Source organism: Ascaphus truei, chromosome 4 (genome assembly GCF_040206685.1).
Source record: "Ascaphus truei isolate aAscTru1 chromosome 4, aAscTru1.hap1, whole genome shotgun sequence".
Lineage (NCBI taxonomy): Eukaryota > Metazoa > Chordata > Amphibia > Anura > Ascaphidae > Ascaphus > Ascaphus truei.
In genome coordinates this window covers 321,683,700-321,707,803 of record NC_134486.1, presented here as the reverse complement: position 1 = coordinate 321,707,803, position 24,104 = coordinate 321,683,700, and the positions used below count along the sequence as shown (strand labels likewise).

At 41.1% G+C, this 24,104-nt stretch overlaps 1 protein-coding gene across 2 annotated transcripts in view; it reads left to right on the top strand.

The window, feature by feature from the left end:
* Window positions 1-24,104, top strand: part of MEI4 (meiotic double-stranded break formation protein 4) — a 342,746-nt gene that overhangs the window by 11,294 nt on the left and 307,348 nt on the right. For both annotated transcript variants that reach the window (XM_075597973.1, XM_075597974.1), the window contains exon 2: window positions 8,382-8,629. In XM_075597973.1, the coding sequence (XP_075454088.1) occupies window positions 8,395-8,629 (235 nt within the window). In that variant the 5' untranslated portion in view covers window positions 8,382-8,394. The remainder of the gene's footprint in view (window positions 1-8,381; window positions 8,630-24,104) is intronic.

Sequence of the window (24,104 nt, the reverse complement as noted above, 5' to 3'; positions counted from 1 at the left end):
TTTTTTCTGAATTATTGTAAAATGGTATAATAGGGTAGTGCAGTACAGTATAAATAAACCCAATGAAAAATGCTTATGCGGTGGAAATTAGATCCAAAACAGAAGAAAAAGGTCCCAGACTGAATAGCACTCATTCACCAATTCATACTTTGGAGCTTATGTTTAAAATACATTGTACAGTATTAGTTAAGGAATAAATAAAATAATGGATCCTAATTTACGACGATACAGGTCAATAAACCAACAATAATGCTATAAAAACCTGCTAAAATGTAAGGGTCTTATGTAATATTTCCAAACAAAAAACAAAAAGGCCAGCGCAACATGCAAAATGACAACATATAGTGAGGGTGGGTTTTGGGGTTCTGGAGCTTGATGGGTTACGCAGCTGTTGTTGCTTGGAGGTGTGGCCCCTCCTCCCCATGGTTTAAAGCTCGCCCATGATTGTGTATTGTCATTTGTATTTTATTGTCTATTTTTTATGCTTTAGAATGGGCAAAAGAGCTACTAGCCATATTTGGGTATTATGGTGGGTGGAGGGGTTGTTGGGGGCAGAGGGGGTCAGTGATGGGAGTAGTTGCCCCGGGAAGGGTGATTAGGCTTTCGGGGGGGGGGAGGGGTAGAGGGAGGGTTTAACCCCTTAACCTTTGCGGTTACTGGACAAGTAGATGGTATTTTAATGGTTGGGCATCGTCCCTTTATTGGATGTTGGTGCCACTGAGGAGGACGGCCTTCATCCTGGCAGGGGTAAGTGCTACTTTCATTTAATATAGGGTGTCCATTTATTGCCAATGTGTTTATCTCTACCCCTTTTGAGTGGGCAATGCATTAAATGGCAAGTGTTTGATTTTATTGTATTGTGTATTTTTTTACAGTTAATTAATTATTATTTTTTATGCTTAATGGGCAAAAGCGTTATTAGCTATTGCCCATTACTGTGTTGTTGGGAGCAGGTTTTTTTGGGGTGGGAGGTACACGCTATGGGTGATGAGGGTCGTTGGGCCTCACAGTGGTTGGGTGACAGGAAGGATTAACCCCTACATTACCTTGCCGGCTAGCCACTAAGGTATTGAATCTTTGCTTTTATTTGTATTTTTACTCTGCAGTATTGATGCAGGGCGTCTCCGAAGCTGAACCCTATTCATTTCCGGTACGGAGACTCCCTGCTTCCTGAGATACAGATCTCCGTAGAGGGTACCGTTTCTTGTGGCTGTTTAAATGTCATGTGGGCCGAGACGCAGAAGATAAAAACTTGCTGGAGGTACCGGCACCCCCTATGGCGATCTGAGCCTCGGGATGAGGGGTTCAATGGATCTGAAATGAATGGGATTCAGCTCTTGACACAGGCTTGAATAGAACGTACTAAAAATAATACAAATAGCTAGAATTGCTGTAAGAGCTGCGTGGGAAAACACACACACACACACACACACACACACACACACACACACACACACACACACACACACACACACACACACACACACTGCTTCTCTCTGATCTCTTTCAGCAGCTCTTAGACTGGTTGCGGCCTGGTCAGATTAACACAGCGGGAGTCCCATTCTGATTCAGGGACCCCTGCTGCGTTAATCCCTTCAAGGTAGCAAGCATTACTGGCCTTGTGGGCACTGGGGAGCCACAATGGTGCCACATTTCGGCTCCGTTCGTCAACACTTTTCCTTGCACCTAAACCGAAAGTAAATAGCGCTAGATTTGTATTTACCGAATCCCCTTCTGGAAAAGACTAGTGATGAATCAATCGAAACACAACTTAGGTACCACCGAAGCGGTGAAACCCGTAAATTAGCCCACCATCCTACCCAATGCTTCCTCCTTCCCTAATTTCTGCTTTACCACCTCTGTGCTCATAAACCGATAATAAGTTCCTCTTACATTCCTGGCCTTCCTTGTGCAAAAAGGGGACCCAGAAACCCTCTTTGAAACCTTTCCTCAGAAAACCGCTCTCCCCTTATTGGCCCCTCTTTCAATTCTCCTAAATCCACCGGCGTCTTTCCCCTTTCTCACCAAACTCTCTACTGTAACCTCTTCTTCGCATTCCACTACCAAAACACCCTTCCGGACCCCTGCCGGCTGCCCCTAGTGCTGGCTGACCCTGGCCGCCCCTATATGGGCATAGCCTTTTGCGTCACTAACAAAGACATCCAGAAATCCATGTCTTTGCAATCCCATGTCATATGCCTATTGTGACGGTAGGTGTAGCTGGTCTCACATAATAAAGCTAGTTACCCCTAAAACCGTGTGTTTTCAGGCGCCTATGCATGCTTGCAAGGTGGCTACATGTTAAGGGTTATGGCCCCGGTTAGCTACCCCTAATACGGGGTGTTTTTAGCTAACTTTCCCCGCAGGCATGCCGGCTACAGTTTGGAGGTTTTGAACCCCTTAAGGGAAAAAGCCTCAGAATTGTGGTTCGGTAATAAGAACTGTTATACTGCATATTGGGGGAAAAATTATGTTGGGTCTTGTAAATAATATAAAGCACTTGTGTTCCCGATATCATTGTATTTTACTCCAGCCAGCATGTGTGTTTCGTGGCTTGCATGTGTGCCTTTCTTTGGAGGTAGACTCTGTGATTCAATCAGCCGAGGTGTCTGCTTAGAAATGTGGATTGAGACAGTGGGTGAGGTGGGGAAGGGTGGACAATCGGGTCGAGGGTCAAATCCTTAGTTTCCTGCAGACTCTGAGGCACCTACCCAGCAGGAGGTATAGGGCTGGCCAGGGGGAGGCACGGTTCCCATTGGCCGTTCGAATTTCCCACTTCCCAGCGGCTCTGTCACCACAAGGCGGTCTCAAGTGCCCCTGCACGCCCCCTCCTCTGGCATTGGTGGCACAATCCCAATCCGTGCTCTTGTTGGCCGGCGGGTCCTTCCCATGCAAAGGATTGCCACCGAGGGCTATGTTAGGAGCACTGCCGATCATAGTATGAGACAGAGTTTGGATTCTGACGGTGATCAGGAGATATTTCAGAGTGGCTGCTGTGTGTTCAGTACTCTGATATCCTGGACGAGAACGGACAGGGCAAGCCTATTTGAAGCAGGCCCCAGCACGTAGCGAGGCTAGAGTCTACTCCCCAGGACCCCAGTTAGTATTGTATTACTATTATTGTGTATTTGTCTTGTCTGCTGGCTTGCCAGAATAAACCTAATTTTATTCAACAACCTTGTCCTGTCTGCTGTTTGTGATCCCGGTGGTTTTGGTGTAAAAGTACTGGTCTCCCGTGACACCTATGTTTTCTTAACTTCTCCCAAAAACCCTTGTCATACTTTCACCAAACCACACCGCCCACTTACATTTTGACTAAATCATATCCACATAAATAAATGTGAACAATGCCGGGGATATCTCCCCAAATGTGCTAATTAAGCAGACAGAACTACACTGTCAGGTGACTTTTTAGGCCTATATAAACCCAGTCAGAACAGCTAGTCTGCCTGCAGCCCATATTCCAAGTGGCCCATTATAAGTGGCATGACTACTGAACAACTCAAGTTTAAAAGGAAGTTCAAAAGAAGTGAGGAAGAAGTGGACACCCCAACAGGCCCTGATTCCTGCATTTGAACTACTCTGGAAAGGAGGATATCATCTATACCAGACTGCATCATTACTGCTGTGATGCTGCCTTTACCATTTATATTTGCTGTGACTTCACTTATTCTCAAATTATGCACTTCTTTTTACCAGCCTCAGTATGTCTCAAACTCTATTCATATAGCTCCATCTCTCCTTCCTTCACCACTTCTCTGTTCACATGAACTCCTTTCTTACCTGTATCCTCTGACACCACACAGCTATATCCCCTGCACTAAAAAACACCCCTACAAATCATCCTCACACATCCTCTTTCTATCCATGCTTCTCCTCCTTGCTTCTGGGGATATCTCTCCCAATCCTGGTCCCTTTCTTATTCCTACATGCGCTCGTCCTCGCCTGCCAATTGCAACCTCTACTCCTTCTGGTGTCAACCCTCCAACCTCATACCCATCCCCTGCCACCCTCCCTCCTCTCTCCCTTTCTCCTGTGCCCTTTGGAATGCTCGCTCCCTTTCTAACAAGTTCCTCTCTGTACATGACTTTTTTCTCTCTCACTCTCTGCTCCTATTTGCTATAACTGAGACCTGGCTCACTCAGTCGGAATCTGCTCTGGAAGCTGCCCTCTCCTATGGTGGCCTTTCCTTCTCCCACGCTCCACGCACTGATGGCAGGGGTGGAGGCGTGGGGCTCCTGCTCTCCTCTCTCTGTCGTTACCGAACCCTTCCTATTCCTCCCTCTCTTGCTTTTCCCTCCTTTGAGGCTCACACTGTCCAGATTTTCTCTCCTCTCCCTGTCCATGTGGCGGTCATCTATCGCCCACCTACCTCTACTCATCCCCCTTCTGCCTTTCTCTCTCACTTTGAAATCCTGGCTCTCTTTCTTCCTCTCCTCAGGGGAGTCCCTGTTCTTCTCCTTGGGGACTTCAATTGCCACATTGATGACCCCTCTCTCCCTTGGGCTTCCCACTTTCTTTCTCTAACCTCTTCTTTTGGCCTTCAACAGTGGACTGCAGCCAGCACCCACAAGGATGGCCACTACTTAGACCTGGTTTTCACTAAGAACTTCTCTCTCTCCGATTTCTCCATTTCCCCTTTTCCCCTTTTCCTCTCTCTGACCATCATCTCATTCTCTCTATCTCGCTTCTCCCCTTCTCCACCTCCATCTACCCCCCGGTTCTGCAGAAACCTGCGCTCTATTCACTTACCTGACTTTGAGTCCACTTTACGCTCCTCCCTCTCCTCTCTCAGCTCTGCTACAGACCCCGACAACCTGGTCAGGAACTACAACTCTGTCTTGTCCTCATCTCTTGATCTACATGCCCCGCTTTCTCTCTGCCACACTCGCCCTTCTAACCCTAGACCCTGGCTAAATTCCCACACACGCATGCTGCGTTCCTCCACTCGTTCCTCTGAACGCCTCTGGACGAAGTCTCACACTCTCGCAGACTTCCTTCACTACAAATTTATTCTATCCTGTTTCAACTCTGCCCTCTCGCAAGCTAAACAAGCCTACTTTTCTGCACTAATCAACATGCACAAGTCTAACCCACGCCGACTGTTCTCTGTCTTTGATACTCTACTCAAACCACCCTCAGCTGCCTCTCCTTCCTCCATTTCCGCTCAGGACTTTGCTGACTATTTTAAGGAAAAGGTGGAATCCATACAGCAGAACATCCCCTCTGTTTCTTCCTCCCATCCTACACCTCTTCCTAACTATCCTCCTGCCTTCCTTGACTCTTTTTCCACTGTCTCAGAGGAGGATGTGTCGCTGTTGATCGCCTCTTCTCCCTCTACCACTTGCCCTCTTGACCCCATTCCCTCCCATCTCCTAAAACCTCTTGCTCCTACTATAATCCCTACGCTCACACACATTTTTAACTCTGCTCTGGAACCTTTCCATCCTCCTTCAAACATGCAACAGTCATACCATTACTCAAAAACAGCAAGCTTGACCCTACCTGTCTTTCTAACTATCGACCTGTCTCCCTCCTGCCTTTTGCCTCTAAACTCCTTGAACGTCTTGTATTCTCTCGCTTGCTCCATTTTCTCAACACCTATTCTCTCCTAGACCCTCTACAATCTGGCTTCCGCACTGCACACTCCACGGAAACAGCCCTCACTAAAATAACTGACGACCTCCATGCTGCCAAAGACAGAGGTCATTACACTCTGCTCATATTACTCGACCTCTCTGCAGCATTTGACACCGTGGACCACCCTCTTCTCCTTCATAGTCTCCATACTCTTGGTATTCGGAACAAAGCTCTATCCTGGATCTCATCCTACCTCTCCCATCGTACTTTCAGTGTCTCTTCTGCTAACACCTCCTCCTCCTCTATTGATCTCTCTGTGGGGGTACCCCAGGGCTCTGTCCTGGGACCTCTTCTCTTTTCTCTGTACACACTCTCTAGGTGACCTAATAACATCTTTTGGGTTTAAATATCACCTCTATGCTGACGACACACAAATATACTTTTCAACACCCGACCTTACACCTGCTGTACAAACCAAAGTTTCTGAATGTCTCTCTGCTATATCATCCTGGATGGCCCTCCGCCGCCTTAAACTCAACATGGCTAAAACAGAGCTCCTCATACTTCCTCCCTAACCTTTTCCCTACTACCTCCTTCCACATTACTGTTGGAACTACGATCATTCACCCAGTAGCCCAAGCATGCTGCCTAGGGGTCACACTCGACTCCTCTCTCTCATTCGCCCCTCACATTCAAAACATTTCTAAAACTTGTCGCTTTTTCCTCCGCAATATAACAAAGATACGCCCTTTCCTCTGTTGCTCGACTGCTAAAACTCTGACTCAGGCCCTCATTCTCTCCCGTCTTGATTACTGTAACCTCCTGCTGTCCGGCCTTCATGCCTCTCACCTGTCTCCCCTACAATCTATCCTAAATGCTGCTGCCAGAATCACTCTACTCTTTCCTAGATCTGTCTCAGCATCTCCCCTCATGAAATCCCTCTCCTGGCTTCCGATCCAATCCCGCATCTCACACTTCATTCTTCTCCTCACTTTTAAAGCTTTACACTCTTCTGCCCCTCCTTACATCTCAGCCCTAATTTCTCGCTATGCACCATCCTGACTCTTGCATTCTTCTCAAGGATGTCTTCTATCTACCCCCTTTGTATCTAAAGCCCTCTCCCGCCTTAAACCTTTTTCACTGACTGCCCCACACCTCTGGAATGCCCTTCCCCTCAGTACCCGACTAGAACCCTCTCTATCCACCTTTAAGACCCACCTTAAGACACACTTGCTTAAAGAAGCATATGTATAGCACTGTGAATATTCTGAACACATGATACATAAAGTTTGGCCCCCTGCAGACGCACTTACCAGAACTCCCTCCTTCTGTCTCTGTACGTTCTCCCTACCTACCAATTAGACTGTAAGCTCCTCGGGGCAGGGACTCCTCTTCCTTAATGTTACGTTTATGTCTAAAGCACTTATTCCCATGATCTGTTATTTATATTATCTGTTATTTATTTGATTACCACATGTATTACTACTGTGAAGCGCTATGTACATTAATGGCGCTATATAAATAAAGACATACAATACAATACGCTTGCCAAAATCACCAATTCCTCCAACCAATCCCCAAACGACTGTAGAAGCTCTTATCCCAACTCCTTCCTGGTTTCCTTCCCATCTACCTTACTCTCCTCCTTATACCCTGGCTTTAATGTAATCAGATCAATATACCCTCCATACCTAACGGATTTGCCACACATGTATAAGTGTCATACATACTCCCCTAACCTGGCATACCCCCGTTCTCCCCCTAGTGCCCCCCTTTTTAGCTAACTGGACAGGACCTGTATGTCCTCCCGTCTTAGTCAGCCACCTGTTTGGTGAAGCCCAGCACCAGGGATTCTTCTATCCACAAAAACCTCAACTCTCAGAGGTTGTGGGATACACAAACCCGTGTTCCTCTGACGGTTCTCTTTCAAATCTTCTACCACCTCCTCCTGAAGGGCCTTCACCTCCCATCTAATCCATAAGGGACAGATCCTCTGCTCCCACCAAACCTGGCACAGCCTCTCTTCCTCGCTCCAGCCCTTTGCTACTTGCCAGCTGCAGCTACACTTTTCACCGTCTCCCTCCTTGTCTGCTTTCCCCCTTCCTGCTGTCCTTTCCCTGCAGCAATGATTTTCTTCCTCCATTCTTGTGCAGATAGGTGGATTCCCCCTTTAATCAACCTCATCTGCCTGAGTGCTCTTCGTCCCGAACTGGTCATGTCCACCCCCTCCTAACTAAGCAGTTTATGTCCACGTTGAGCCAATTTCTCTTTGCTCAGTATACAGTAGTTCCATGAGAAATAGAGACACTTTACCTAGTTTCGGAATCTCTAAAGCCCTTATTCAATTTGTTATGAAGCATCTTCCCTGTGCTGGAGATAATTTTAGTGCCATTTATTTAAATGGATCTTCTGCAGCGCTGGGAAATAGCTTCACAGAATATTAAGTATAATAGTTTCTAGTTTTTTTTTTACCCTATGTGCACTCTTTCCTTGTCGCCATCAGTGATATCTGTACTACTGAAAAAACTGCAAATCGGCTGTTCTCATGATTTAGTAGGTTACCTTTTTTTTTTTTTCAAGGTTACAGCGCTGAGATATGGTTTTTAACATTTTAGTAGTTTTCAATACAGAATTGTAATTCTGGGTTATATTTAAAGAAAAAAGGAAAGAACCACTGAAATGATAAAGTACAAGTTCTGCAACATTCGTACACTTTATGATGAGATTTCAAATGTATAATGTAAATTGACCTGGCACAAAAGTTGACATCTGACATTGTCTTGTGTTCGTTTTTTTTCCAGAAGAGAGCAGAGAATGGAAATGCAAACGTGGTATCAGAGGACTTCAAAACTAGCACTGGCAATAGCGATTATCAGATCTAAACCAAAAGGAAAAAGTAGCAGAGAGTACACTGAGCAGCTGGCCAAACTTGTTTCTAGCCAGGATTTCAACTGGAAGTCAAAAGTAAGAGTCCTGGAAGCTGAAGTTCTCCGTTTGCGCCAACAACTTCTTCTCCATAACATTCATGCAAGATCACGTCTGCAAAATGGTAAGAATGTAAATACGGTTAAGGCCAGGGTTGGGAAAAAGAAAAAAACTACTGCAGACAAACCATACTGTAGAGACATGGGAGAGGGGAAGCCAGAGCGCCTCCCCCCCCTATTGCTCCAATGGCCTCCCCCCCCCCTGTCATTCCCCCGCCCCCCCATGTCGCTCCTCCTGCCTTCCCCCTGGCGATCCTCATGTCACCCCCTCTTTGCCCTCCACCAATTTGTACTGTAAGGTTATACCCTGGGTCAGTGTATAGTGCTGCTTGCTACATACTTTGTCAGTGTATAGTGCCTTCAGGTTATACTCCGTACTATATAATGACACGGAGCATAACCTGATGGCACTACACACTTAACACATAACCACACTGAGCTGGTCAAGTTATACTCTGTCAGTGTTTATAAGTATTCATTTTGATTTTTTTTTATTGGGGTCCCTTGACAATAACACTGGTAAATTCTGACTCCAACTCCCAGTCAGATTGGCCGCCCCTGACTTAGCCAATACATATTTTGACACTGTAATTAGTAATACTGTCTTCTTATACATGGATGGTAATATTAACAGTGCGTAGCCATCAGAAATACCATGGTTTATAAAATGAAAGATTAATTAAATGCACAAATATGAGGGAGTTAGAGTTCTTGAAGGCAGTTTAGAAAAGCTTTGGCTATTTCATCACAGGAAAAAACATTACACACGCAGAAAATATCTGCAGCCTGAATCATGGCAGATACAATTAGGAAGTTTTTACTGTGGTTTGATATTGTTCTTACCTGGGATAGAGATAAATAATAAAGGTGAGGCGAGCATCTGACTCTGGGACAGAAATTAGCAACCCTCATACCTTCTGTCATACATCGACAATCTATATGATTAAAATTGTTTGCAAATTCATAGAATTTAGGATTTATTTAGAATTTGGGATAATTTGTTGTAATTGGCCACTCTCAGATAACATTAGGTTTAAGCCTGAGAAAATGGTTAAAAATAAAAAAAAGTAGAGATTAAATATATATTAACTAAATTATTAATACATATTATTTTTATCGTTGATATAATAAAAAACGTAACGGTCTCAATTTATCTTAGCTGCCAAGAGTAATTTGATATATTTACATAACTAACAAATACTGTAGCTACTGCTATTTTGTCATGTGGATCTTTACTTTCAGATTATTTTGCAATGTTGCTCAAATTGTAAAACTTCTGCCACATAGGTAAAGAAAGAATTGATCCAATCTACTTTCACTTTTTGTAATTTCCCCTTTTTCCTGTTGCGGGCAACTTTTTTTCTTTGATTTCAATAATCACAGAAGAATTACCTACAGATGCAGCGGCTGTTATTTGAACAAATCACAGAGCTGTTTTCATGTGTTCTGCTGTACTCCACGCGGCATTAACGCCACCAAACGCCCCAGGCACACGTGTTTATCGCGGTTGGTTTGGTTGAATTTCATGGATTCTATTTCTTTGTTTGCAATGAAATGAATGAATTGTAATGTTTACAGTACTGTGCTACTGTGTCAATTTCAGTGTTTAACACTGTTTAACACTAAAATGCCATTTTCTGCACCCGTGTCTTAAGGCGGGAAGGGGCGGTACTGTTGGAAGAAATCACGCGTCATGACATGGGTATTCCGAGGTATGCAACACGTGAAGTGTTTGAATAACAGCCGCTGCATCTGTAGGTAGAGCCATAAGGCCATTAGTCCACCCAACACATTAATATGCAGGTAATTACTGCCTTTTTCAAAGGTAACACATAGTGAGCCAAGTAAGATGTATCCGTCCCCATACAATTTTAAAATGTTACCCATGACACATCAGTTTTACCCTCAGAGGAATTGGAGAAGCACTTTTTGTGTCGGCATCTGAGAATGATTAGGGGTCTTGACTGATCTTGCATAAACCCCATTCCCTGGAGCTTCATTAGCCAGACATGAATAGGAGGTTGAAAGATGGCTTGGCCTGCAAGTGACCATTTTTGGCCAGTCATTGTTCGGTGGCAGGCTGCTATTTTGCTACTGTAGGCTACTAAGGTGGAGACTTTGGGCCGATCAAAAGCTTGGTTTCTATATGTTCTAAGCATTTCGCTTTTAATGTGTTGTAATGTCTATTCTTGAAAGCTTGGCATACGATTTGCATTCTGTAACTTTCATTATGACCCAAAAATATGAGTATTTGCACATACAGTTTCTTACAGACTTCAATCTCTGAAATGTAATGAGTCATGTCTACCAAGCTGTGCTTACAGCCCATTTACGTGAATGGACATAAGGTGTCCTGATTTAGCACATTGTAGTAAATCTGGCCCTACTGTATATACTTGTAAACCTAAATAGCATCACGCTTATAATATTTAAATGCTTTTGATTGGCACAGGCTTGCAAAATGTATGTGAGTTGTTGATGCACTTCTGAATGGGACGCTTGGCTGTGACCAAGCTGCTGCCACACGTATCGCCACCTGGAGAACTTGCAGCCGGGTCACCTCGCAACGACCATCTTTAAATGTCCCGCGCCGCTCCGAGGACATTTAAAGAGGGAGCGGTGGGATGTCCTGTGCGCCCGACGCGACATCTTTGTCCTCAGAAAGATGCGGGACATTTTAAAGATGGCATCGTGGTGATCGCGCGAGGCGTACCTGCGGTGAGTTCTCTCGGTGGCGACGTGTGGCAGCGGGGCACTGGTGGCGGTTTGGTTGTGGCCAAACGATCTAGACCACTACTGAATAAGTTTCCTCATTACAGTAAGCATTACAAATGTCATAGAAGCTGTTGTATGACAAAGTGCTTTCAAAATATTATAACGTGGACACGTGTTGCATCATTAAAACAGTTCACACTGTATATCATATTTTTTCCCTCTGTTCTCTTGAGCCAGGAAGAAATATTTTGTACCAGTATTCAGTACATTTGTAAATTTTACGACATGTCACTTCTGCTCTTTACACTTAACTGTCAGGAAAAAATATTTGCTGATCATAGTGAGTATAAGAACACGCTGCTTGTAATCTGAAAAATTGCCAAGGAAACATTTGAGCACAAATACAGAAAATCAGTTTCTTCAGGGTTGTTAGACCAGATAATACAATAACAGGAGACATTCTTGATGCTTCATCAATAATAAACTCAATTTTATTCATAGATAAAGGCGACATCAAAGGATGTAATGAAATTAAGCTGGGAAAACGTAGACAATGGAACCAATGAAAGGCAGTTTTCATAAAGAAAGGCGCTTAATTCACAAATTTGGGTCTATTTCAACTCCCCATCAGCCATTCAAACATAATTAGTAGATTTATATTATTCATCCAAGTGTTACTTACTGTTTGGGATCAGTTCACACAAGTATCTTAAAAAGCTCAAAAGGAGGTGGGTCATAAGTTTATTTTTTCAATGTCACATGCAGTAAATATTACATTATTTACATTTTTGCAGCATTTCTGAAGCACTGAGAACAACTTTCTCTTCTGTTTATGGGAACAAATAGTAGCTGTTTCAGCAGTTACACAACCCTTGTGTTTGTGACGCTTTACTATTGCGCATAGAAATGGTTAAAAATGTATACAACAGCATATACAGTAGGGCTTAACATTTTAAGTCAAATTAATGTGTGTGTATAAACTATATACGTTTACACAAATATGAATAGATGCATTATGCATATTTTTCTCATGCTACATCTAAATGCCAAATCTTACACAATTTAAATCTGCTCTTTTTTTGTTAATTTTATGCATAACGTGTGGCTTAATATTTTGACACGTACTATAGTAATGATTAGCATATGAGGAATCTCTATATTTAAAAAGAATAAAAACGCAAACAGGACTTACATGATTTCTAAATGATAAACTGAAACTTAAAAAGCAACTAAACTTTTATATTTTAGACATCTGTTGTCCCTTTTGGTGACTATGTATAAAGAAAACGCCATAATGCAAAGCAGGGGGAATCTCTTTCTATTGAAACTTGCACATTCATTTGCAGTTGTTACTTCATTGAGACCCAGTGCACGTTATCAACACATTAGCTGTATGCAGTTTTGAATTCCTTCGGTCCTGACTGAGGAAAGCATAAAACCACTTTGGAGCTTAAGAGGTTAATGTTTTTTGGGTTTTATTGTTTGCAACCTCCCAGTAACAGATGAGGTCTGCAAATCACAGTGGTGGTTTAAGATAAGGCTAGGCAGCTGACAAAGCTCATTGTGATGACCTGCCCCACCTTCAGCCAGTCAATCTATTGCTCAGAAGAGATTACAGAAGATGAGAAAAGCTAGAGAAGGTATTGGGATAGGAATGAACTAGAATAGCCGAGAATAAAGTAAGCTAAATAAGACAAAAAACAAACCAGTACTGACTTTTTCTCATTGATACTGTACCGGCTCGTGTCTGAAGCTAACTTCAGACTTTTCTGCCTTGCTTTCCGTTAAAGTTGATGGGTTCATGTGCAAAGCTCTCTATTTATAAAAAAAGCATACATTTTAATCTTTTGTAAAAACATTCTTCCACATTCTTGTGTGCTCTTCCTGAACACCCTTTAGCCTTTCTACAGGTATATGAACAAAGTTCCCTGTAAAAAATAAAACCCTAATGTCTGCGATAGAACACATAATAAATACAATAAAATGGAATTTCCAGTCTGATTATCTCACCCAAATGAGGGCAGTGAAATTAAACAGTAAACACTGAGGATGAGGCAAGCAGGACATTATGGGAGAGGTAATGAACACTGTAGACTTTCTGATACAATCCTGAAAACTAAAATGTTATCACAATTCAGTCAGTTTTCTGGGTAAATAATATAGGGTTGTACTTCCAGTTGGTGATTGACAACTGTTAAATGTAATATGTTCAGCTAAAAGTTGGTTTGGGGTGAGATTGTGTAACCAGGACCATATTTACTAAGCAATCTTTTGCCATAAGACACTATAAAGTGCTGGAAAACACCTTACAACCCATTCAACTGAAAATGCCTTACAGCCCATCTAGTTGAAGATTGCTTAGTAAATACTGTACTGTACCTGCTGTTTTATCTAGCGGTGATCTGCGCAGAACGCGACCTTGCCAGGAAAGGAATGCATGAGGAGGAGTAGCTTGATTCTCTCTAGCCCAGATCAGTATTGTTGCGAGGCCATAATGAGCTTTGGGAGCTCATGTCTTCGTTTTATCAACTCGCAGCTAACGATTTGGACACTTGCTAAATAAGAGGCAATCCAAGCAGCTTAAAAAAAATCTTTTGTTTTAATATAAGCAGCATTTAATTGCCTTTTATTGAAAATAGTTACCTAAGCTGCCGATTGATCAGCAAAATCCTGCTTCCCATGGTTCACTAAATTGCTGCCTTTCAGTTTCAAATCAATTCTTCAGTCAGTGTAACTCAGCAGCTACAATGTATTCTTAGATTACTAAGGTAACATTATCTATTGTTACAGTTTACAACTCAAAACAGCTGGCAATAAATTATCACAAACAGGAAAGTGTTATAAAGTTCTTGCACTGCTATGGAAGTGTGCCAAAGCCCGCTATAGAACTCAAAAGATGCTCCGTATATTAAGTCATTAAAAATATCATTAGGAGTTGAATTTTAAAATAATAAAAGGCATTAAGTATCGTCTAATTCTACAGAACTGATTTATTAGAAGAAAAAACACAACAATAGGATATTTCTTGGATTGCTCCTTTAAGGACCATTGTACTACATCTTATAGTTTACGTCATTTTAGTGTAATGAAACCAGATGCGGGACCAAAAAATGCAATTATTTACATTCACATTTTTAGCCCTACATTTCATAGCTATCTGTAAGATATTAAATCTATATACGCACACACTACATGTTAAGTCCACATGCTTTGACCTTTTATTCACCGATATATAAACGCATGCAAGTTTTGTTTTTATCACAGAATGTATGGTGGTAGTATATCTCTGGTAAAACACTAATTAATTTGTGTTTCTAAGGCAGCGGTGCGCAAACTGGGGGGCGCGCCCCCTTTGGGGGGCGCAAGATTATGTAGGGGGGGCGCGGGCTGCGAGCGGGGAAACCTGGGGGCGGGCAGAGCTGTGCACGGCGGCCAGAAGCTCCGTGCTGAGGCTGCTTCTAATTCTATGCTGTGTCTGCCTGCAGAGGGGGCGGGGCCTTGCTGCGGGGCTTTACCTGCACACAGACAAGCCCTCCTCCTCCTGTCTGTTACCTGCCCGTTTTCTGCAGCACATGGGGGGACCTGAGCAGGCATAGTTACTCCCTCCCCCCACCCACTGTGTGTGTGTGTGTGTGTATATATATATATATATATATGTGTGTGTATGTATATGTGTGTGTGTGTGTATATATATGTGTGTGTGTGTGTGTGTATATATGTGTGTGTGTGTGTGTGTATATATGTGTGTGTGTGTATATATGTATATGTGTGTATATGTATATATGTGTGTGTGTATGTATGTGTGTGTGTGTATATATGTATATGTGTGTGTGTGTGTGTGTGTGTATATATATATATATATATGTGTGTGTGTGTATATATATATATATGTGTGTGTATATATATATGTGTGTGTGTGTATGTATATATATATATATATGTGTGTGTGTATGTATATATGTGTATGTATATGTATATATATATGTATATATAATTATATACTGCAGTGTGTGTGTGTGTGTGTTGTGATTGAGTGTGTGGTGTGTGCTGTGCCTGTTGGTTGTCTGTCTGAGTGTGTGTGGGTGTTGTGATTGAGTGTTGTGTGTTGTGGTTGTGTGTGTCGTGACTGTGTGTTGTGACTGTGTGTTGTGATTGTGATTGTGTGTGTGCTGTGCCTGTTGGTTGTGCCCTCCTTACGGTGTCTGCCCTGCAATAGCGCTGTGTTCCTGCTCTCCTCCGCTGGCAACCTGCTTCGCTGAGATCCTCTGCAAGTGAATGGGTAGGCTTCCACTATATCAATCATACTATGAATGTACAGAAATAATTTAAAAAAGTGTACACATTTCCCCGCTCGTGCTTGCAAAATTATGCAGGGCACCCTGTGCTCATGCTTCGAGAGTTGGTGATGTCACCGCTCTCCGCGGCAGCGTGGACGCAGCCTAATTTTGCAAGAGCGAGCTGTTGAAGTATGTAAGTATTTAGGCTGCGCTTATAGTGCCGACGACGCACGTCGCCCGAAAATAAATGCATTGTCGCCGCCGCCTCGTGCGCTTATAGTAAGCGTGACGTGGTGACGCAATTTTTTGAAGCCGGCAATATTTGATTTTTCAGGGGCTGTCGCCTGAACCAATCAATGGCCTGGTTGCCCACTCCGCCGCAAAGCGAAATACAACTTTCGCTAGCGTCACCGTCGCGGGCACTCTATGCGCGGCCTTAGACATATTTGTATTTACATTGTATACCGTTTAATAAAGGTTTTTTTTTAATGTGATTTTGATTACATTAGGCAGGGGGGGCCCGAGAAATTTCATGGATAAAAAGGGGGGCTCGGCATAAAAAGTTTGCTCACCCCTGTTCTAAGGCATATATAATGCCATCTAAAATACTGTATGAGTGTACAGTAATTATTCATCACTTCATGCAAAATGTTGTCCCACGAAATCGAATACAAATTTGTATTTCTTTATTTGCAATATAAAAGTAATATTAAAAGCTAGTGTAGTGTTTAGTTTTATGTAATTTATTGTAAATCATGCATTTTAAACAAGTATACACATCTGTGAAATCCTTTTCATTATTCATTGCAAATATGTATATCACTAGAATGTGTTTTTGTAGCTCTGCTGTTAATACACTCAAGGGTATGGAATCCAGTACTGAATGCACAAATCGTGCTATGCAGAGACAAATGCATATATCAATAATATATGTAAGTGTCTAGAACAAGGGAAGTTTTCTTGTAGAATAAATAGACAGCAACTTTTATTTACCCACTTTGGGCAAGGAATGAATGGGTAATATTTCAATATGTGGTTAATTTATTTAACAGCTTAGCTAGAAGTGCCAAAGCCATACCAGGTTTTGACAAAGTGTAATGTCCAAATGCTCCATTGATTTTTCAGAATATGAGATTATTAAAACATAGTGGCAGTTACATATGCCCTCTTCATGATCAAAATTCTTTTTGAAGGTGTCTTTAATGTATATAGTCAGTGTTTCTATTATCTTTGTATTAAGTGGGCATTAGTGGCATTTGCACATTCTACCATTTACATATTATTTTGGCCAGGATAAAATACAACTTTGTTGGGCTTTTACTGTACTTGTGGGAAGCCATACAGCCATGGCAGATACAATAAATTTGTTCAAAAAAAGGTTGTACATCTTTTTAGATGGGAAAGGTATACAGGGATATACCAAATAAGTATACATGGGAAGAATGTTGATCCAGGGATTCATCCGATTGCCAATTCTTGGAGTCAGGAAGAAATTTATTTTTCCCCTAATGAGATATCATTGGATGATATGTCACTGGGGTTTTTTTTTTGCCTTCCTCTGGATCAATAAGTAAGTATAGATACAGTATATGATAAAGTATATGTTGTCTAAATTTAGCATAGGTTGAACTTGATGGCCGTATGTCTTTTTTCAACCTCATCTACTATGTAACTATGTAACATGTTGTATGTCAAACTGATGCCTGCATTTCACACCATAATATTATGCTTAATGTTGGTCTTTTAGTGAATTACAGTGTTAAAGATATTACGTTGCATGACATTACACTAAAGACTGAACTTTTTTTTTAGTATGGCAATGTGTTCACGTGAAAGCTGACTGTGGTTGGGATATGTATAGTTGTCAACAGGATACAACCCCCATCATTCCGCTACATTTTATTTTAAGTACTAATGCATGAGTGTGTGACTCCAGCCCTCAAGGGCCACTAACAGGTCAGGTTTTCAGGATATTCCTACTTCAGCACAGGTGGCTCAGTCACTGACCTTTTGGTGGCCCTTCATCATTAATGTCTGCTACATCTGTATTAACTTCACCAAAATGCTGAGCTCTGTGCAATATATAAATTGAGCTACAGTACAGATGTAGCCGGCCTAATTACTCCCATTATCGCATGGTAACGCTCAACATTGCGAGATTTGTATGCAGAATTGCAAGATGTTAGCCGCGGCTCCATTTATTTGGTTGAAATCACAAGAAATTCTGTGTGAATGCTCATGCCAGCAGTGGCGCAATATGGTGCCATAACGGTAATAATAATGCCTGGTTCATCTGCATGATTAAATTGTTTTTGGAAGTGTTCAAAAGCATTATTTTCCTGTTCCCCCATGGCAGTGGCCAATGTAGGGTTAAGCCCACCCCTAGCTTGAGTAGGACAGGAAATTGAGTTCTTGCAGTTAGTCCCCAAAAAAGCCCCCCTCCTACTACCTGCAGAGAGTCTTTTTCCTGTCCTATAGCTAGGAGTAGTGTCTATTATTTTGTAAAGGACTCACCAGACTGCAGCTGGTGCAGTTTATTCCAGGGGATTGTCAGTCCCTCTCCTCCTGCAGCTCCTACATATAGCAAAGTGGATGGTTGCGGTTCGGAGGCCCAATGCAACCGGGCAGACCGCGGATGCATCTCAGTATGCAGTGGAATCAGAGCTGATGTGGGAACATGCCTTTTATTGCATGGCATGCTATGTGGTTGAATAGCGCGCGCTCCCCACATGCACAAGCACGGCTGTGCAGAAATGCCTTCAGCGCTCCGAACAAACTGACAATGACGCGAAAGAGGCGACAGCCTTAGAAAAAGTATGTACTCTGCAATATGGAACGCTGTGCAGAAAGGAAAGCAAATCTGCTGCAAGAAGCTGGAAGGATTGCAGAAATCAGCATGGAGGCTGCTGCAAGCAAAGGTTGTTTCCTAAAACGGGGTGAGTCCTTAGTTTAGAGGAGATAACTAAAGAGTGTTGATTAGGCAGGACTAAATGCATGTTTTCTGTCACCATGGTTCCTCTGTGATACAGCCAGAAGAGGGAATTTTAAAAGTGGCAATAGAGTCTCTGCATTAGAAAGTTATGTTTAACAAAACAAAAAAAACCACCTAAATGGGGTGTGGCATGTGATAAATCTGTAGTAGAAGCCAAGAGACTCTGTGAAGATTGTCTTCAAGCAACAGTAGCAGGGCATCCAAATGTACAGATTAATAGTTTTCTGGCATGGATGAAAGATACAGTAATTTTAGTGTTGTCAGCAGCACAACAAGCGATTTGAACTACAGTAACACAAAAGAAATCAAGATCTCAAACCAGTTTGGATAAAGTGAGGGAGTCCTCGCCAGAAGAATCAGAATTCAATCTATAACTGGTGGAACCTCTAATAAAAGCAACGAGGGAAACATTGGAATTAGAGGATTATAAAGTAAATCAGAGAGCAGATACTGTACATTATTTGGGAGAACCCAAAGAAAGGGAGAGAAGTACACGCACTCAGAAATATGGTGCTGGAGGGGGGTACTTAGCAGTCCAGGCAGGTCCAGACATCCCAAGGTATACCAATGGAGAGAAGGGAAGCAGGCACACGGTTTTATGCAAAAAAAGGCAGCTGTATACTGCTGAAACGTTGGATCTTTTGGCACAATAAATTTGTATGCATAAGACCATGTTCCTGCTTCCCTTCTCTCCATTAGAACTCAAAGAAAGACGAGGTGTTTTCCAATCCATTAAGTGATTTATTGTACAAGCAGAATAGGGTCATCCTGATAATAAAAATAAATGTAAAAAAAAGTAAATGAATAATAATAATAAAAAAATGTGAACGGTCTCCAGTTGGAAGAAGATTAATCCGATTCAGGGCTGCTTCAACTTGATTGCCTGAAGACAGGTGGGTATTTCAGATCCATTTCTAAGGATACACCTAAGCATCAACATGTCCTCGGACAAAAGTAGAGACAAAGGAAGTGAGTGTCATTCTGAAAGACTTACTGCAAGAAAGGGTATAAGAAGGGTGCCTCGAGGAGAGAAAAATAGTTTATTCGAGAAAAAATATTTGCGTGGCGGGGGGCGTAAAAAAGACAGGCGAATTAAGAGCAGTTCTAGACCTAAAATAACAGAATACCTACACTGGCGACACACTTTATTCGAGCTTGGCTAGTCCCACGAATTCGGGTATACCCGGGTGTATTGAGGTTTGTGACTGTTTTCTGCCCGAGTGCATTGAGTTATTTTCCAAGCAGGGATTGAAGCATTTTATTCCCGCTGGCTGCAATACTACACAGTATATATATATAAACTGCATTACAATTCATGAATTTATGCCATCTGGTAGACACGCGAAGCATTGCAGCCTATTAAATCCTAATCATTATCATTTAACAGATCAGCCGCCCATCAGCCAGGCATGAACCCAGGCTGGGAAGGCAAATGCAACGGGGCTTGTCAGAGGTTAGGAGTGGCGCATTCCAGGTATCTGCCAGGTACATACCGGGTATTTGCTCGAATAAAGTGTGTCGGTGCAGTACTTGCAAATAAGAACGTTTTTAAAACAGTATCACTAAATACCATTATTTAGGGAGTAAAACCCTATGATTTGGATGAGATCTAAAAGACGCCTACTTGTACATTCCAGTATCGAGGAAACATCAAAAGTTCCTTAGATTTTCAGTAAATCGGGAATATTACCAATATACGTCTCTTCCATTTGGCCTAACAACATCGCCGAGAACATTCACAACAGTGTTGGCACCATTGATAACGAAATTAAGGAAGATGGGCATAGAAATATACCTTGATTTGGACGATCTATGGGTAAAATCGCAAAGGAAAGGGCGAATACTACAAGACAGCGAGGTAGTAATTTCCTTCCTATGACGTCATGGCTGGATTGTAAACAAACAAGACAATTTGTTCCAACACAATCATGTAATTCCTGGGAATAGAATTTCATACGGCAGAAGGACAAGTTTGTTTATCTCACAAAAGTACCCACCACATTGGGGTCCAGAAGGCAAGCTTCACTTCCACAACAGATTGTATGAAACGCCTGGAAAATGTCAATGCTAAATGGGCAGGGCTTCATACTGTATGAAGCCTCTACAACAAAAATGGAACAAAAATCCAAAGGATATGAATATATATATATATATATACAATATATATATATATATTATATATGAATTATATATTATGTTATTATAACATTATTGTATTATTAATCCTGGATGTTTAAAAAAGACCTTGAGAAAGGTCCTATTCCAGGACTGAAACGTCAGATTGGGTGACTTATCTTTTCTATTCAGATGCCCAATACAGTTTTTTCATGATTACTGAACCGAGTGCAGTCTTTCTTTACCGGACGAGAGAATGGTAATGTTGTTTTTCTATTATTTGAGACTAGCACCTGTCTATATCAACCAGTACATTGAGTGCAAGCTGTGATGTTTTTATATTATATATATATATATATATATATATATATATATATATATATATATATATATATATATATATATATATATATATATATATATATATATATATATATATATAGGCGGGGTTGCAGACCTGCCTAAGACATGCAGATGAGAATACAGTTGTATTTACATTTATATATATATATATATATATATATATATATATATATATATATATATATATATATATATATATATATAAATTATATATTATAATGTTATTATAACATTATTGTATTATTAATCCTGGATGTTTAAAAAAATCTGAAGCCTCAAAAGCTTCCTGTTGTGTGTTATAAGTTTTCTCAATATTTAGGGATCCATGTATAGACGTAGAGAAAAGTGTTTTAAATGCACTGCTCCCCCTTTTTTTTTGATAGAGCAGAGCTGTGGCATACAGTATATAAGAACCGTTTCAGCTAGGGCAAACGGAGCAAAATTGGAGTCAAATGCTTTGATACACAGGTGCAGGGTGAAAATGCCCCTGATTTGCTCAAATTGCATTGATACATAGATCCCATATGCTTTATAATGCTCTATGTAGTTGTTTAGTTTATCAGTCATGATGTGGGACATTTTCACTTAAAGTCCGAGAACGAAGATCATTGAGAATATTGATTGGATGAGTTTTTCAGCCCAAACATTTCCTAATCTTGATTCAAAAAAATAAATAAATAGAAAAGAGCTTGTTAATGAGATTGTTTGTTTGCAAATCAATATACGGTATAATTAAAGGTGTCGTTTTGAATATAGTAATCTATGATTAAGTAATTAAGATGCAATCACAAGAGATAGCAAGTCTATCCGGGCAAGATGATTGAGCTATCCTATTAGTTGATTTAGGTTTTTTTTGTGGGAAATGGTAACAAAAAATCCAAGTACCGGTACTCGTTTTTGAGTATTAAGGTTATGACTTTTTCCCCTTCAGATCACTGTTGTAGATCTTTGGACAAGATTAGCTAAAGGTCGATAAATGAAAAAATAAATAAAATCGCATTGACAATTAGCTTTAGCAAAGTTTCAATTAAAGCCATATTGCTAGCGGTAAAATAGTGACGTCTTTTTACCATGGTGCTATGTTGCCAATATTTTTATCAGGTCATATGCAAATTAACGACTCATGCCAAGTAATTTGTTTACATGCTATTTACTAAACTCTGATACCAGAGAACTGCCAAAACGTGTCGCCAATTTTTAGCATCTAACGCAGGTTGATCTATATAATGACCAAAATAGACATTTGCAAGATGAGACTAACCAACCTGGAATAGGTGATAAGTTTAACATTGTTAATATGTATTCTTATTAGTACTGTATATTAAACCTTAGTATACTTAATGGTTACCGTACCGCCTTAAGACTCGAGTGCATAAAATGGCATTTTAGTGTTGTGGCTTTTAAACACCTGAAATTGACACAGTACACAGTACCACAGTACTGTACACCATTACAATTCATTCATTTCATTGCATTTAATTGCACACAATCCATGAAATTCAAACAAAGCAACCGCGATAAACGCGCGTGCCTGGGGAGATTGGCCGCGTTCATGCCCCGTGGTGTACAGCAGCGCACACGAAAACGGTGCCGTGATTTCTTAAAATAATGGCCGCTGCACCTGTATTTGTCATCCTAACTGTGCCCAGGACATACTTGAAAATGAGAGGCAACTCTCAATGTATTACTTCCTGGTAAGATCAAACAAGAGGGTTATGTCTAGTACACCTAAAAGTGTATAATAAAGCAATATACTTGCAATATGAGGTACCGGTGCTCCGTGGTTCAGGGAAAAAACCTGTCTTGTGTAATTTGAAGATGTATGAACAAATAGGAGGATCCAGGGCACTACGGGTTTGTAGAGAAGAGAAGAAATTTATTCTAGGCACACTAGTGTTATTTTGTACAAACCCCGTAGTGCCCTGGATCCTCCTATTTGTTCTTACTTCCTGATAAAACATTTTTATAAAGTAACCCAAGAGCCCAGCTACTAAGTCAGTGTTTTCCAACCTTTTTTTCGGGTAAGGAATCCCAAGTTAAATTCTTAGGAACCCCCAACCATCTCTAAAAACGCATCTGTGATCAGATGCATTGTAAATTCTTCTGTATTTGATACAATTTTCAAATGACCAGAACATTTCAGGGAACCCTTTGGGGATACAGGGGGAACACTGGTTGAAAAACACACTACTAAGGGGTAGCTTAGTATTTGCACATGTATATTTGGCTTTTTGTGTTTTTATTTGTAGGGTGTTAAATAATTTTCTGCCAAAGTTTTGTAGGTAGACCTCTGGCATATCATTTTTTCACCATAGGGTTTTTCACCACCCCATCACAATTACATCTCTAATTAAAGCTCATTTCTGTGGGTTATCACTTATTTGTAACGCTGAGTTAGCGCATTTTGTGTGTATGCACATGAGATGAATATTGCTACTCATTCATGAATAAATAATCGTGAATAAAGCAGCCATTCTAAAAAATAATTAAAACCAAAGACATAACATAAAACACAGACAAAGCTCAGTGCACATCCAGAAAAACTTATATACGGTACAGTGCCTAAATATACATGTATAAACATCTCCCACTCTCAGGGGAACTTGCCTGCTTACAGTGTGATTGTGACAAATCTATTACAGTGTGCTTTTCCTGGTAATGTACAGGTTAATAAAAGCTTCAATCAGACTTAGAACTTTTGCAACTAATATTGACAGATTTATTATAAATCATTCTTCCTGGCAATGCACAGGTTATTAAGAATATATATTACTGTTAGGAACCCTTGAAACGTGGTCTGCCGTGCAGTTGGCTCAAGGGCTTACAACAATTTGGCCAAAATGTTAAACTAAAAGACCATTTTATTTATTAGTTATTTATACATGTATTTTTAGGCACTGTACCGTATATAAGTTTTTCTGGATGTGCACTGAGCTTTGTCTGTGTTTTATGTTATTTCTTTGGTTTTAAATATATATATCGCCATGCTCAGTAGCACTCCTCTGTGAAACTTATATGCTTATATATATGTTGTGGGTATTTTGGGGGTTCAATATGAGCTTGTAGGTGTTCTGTATG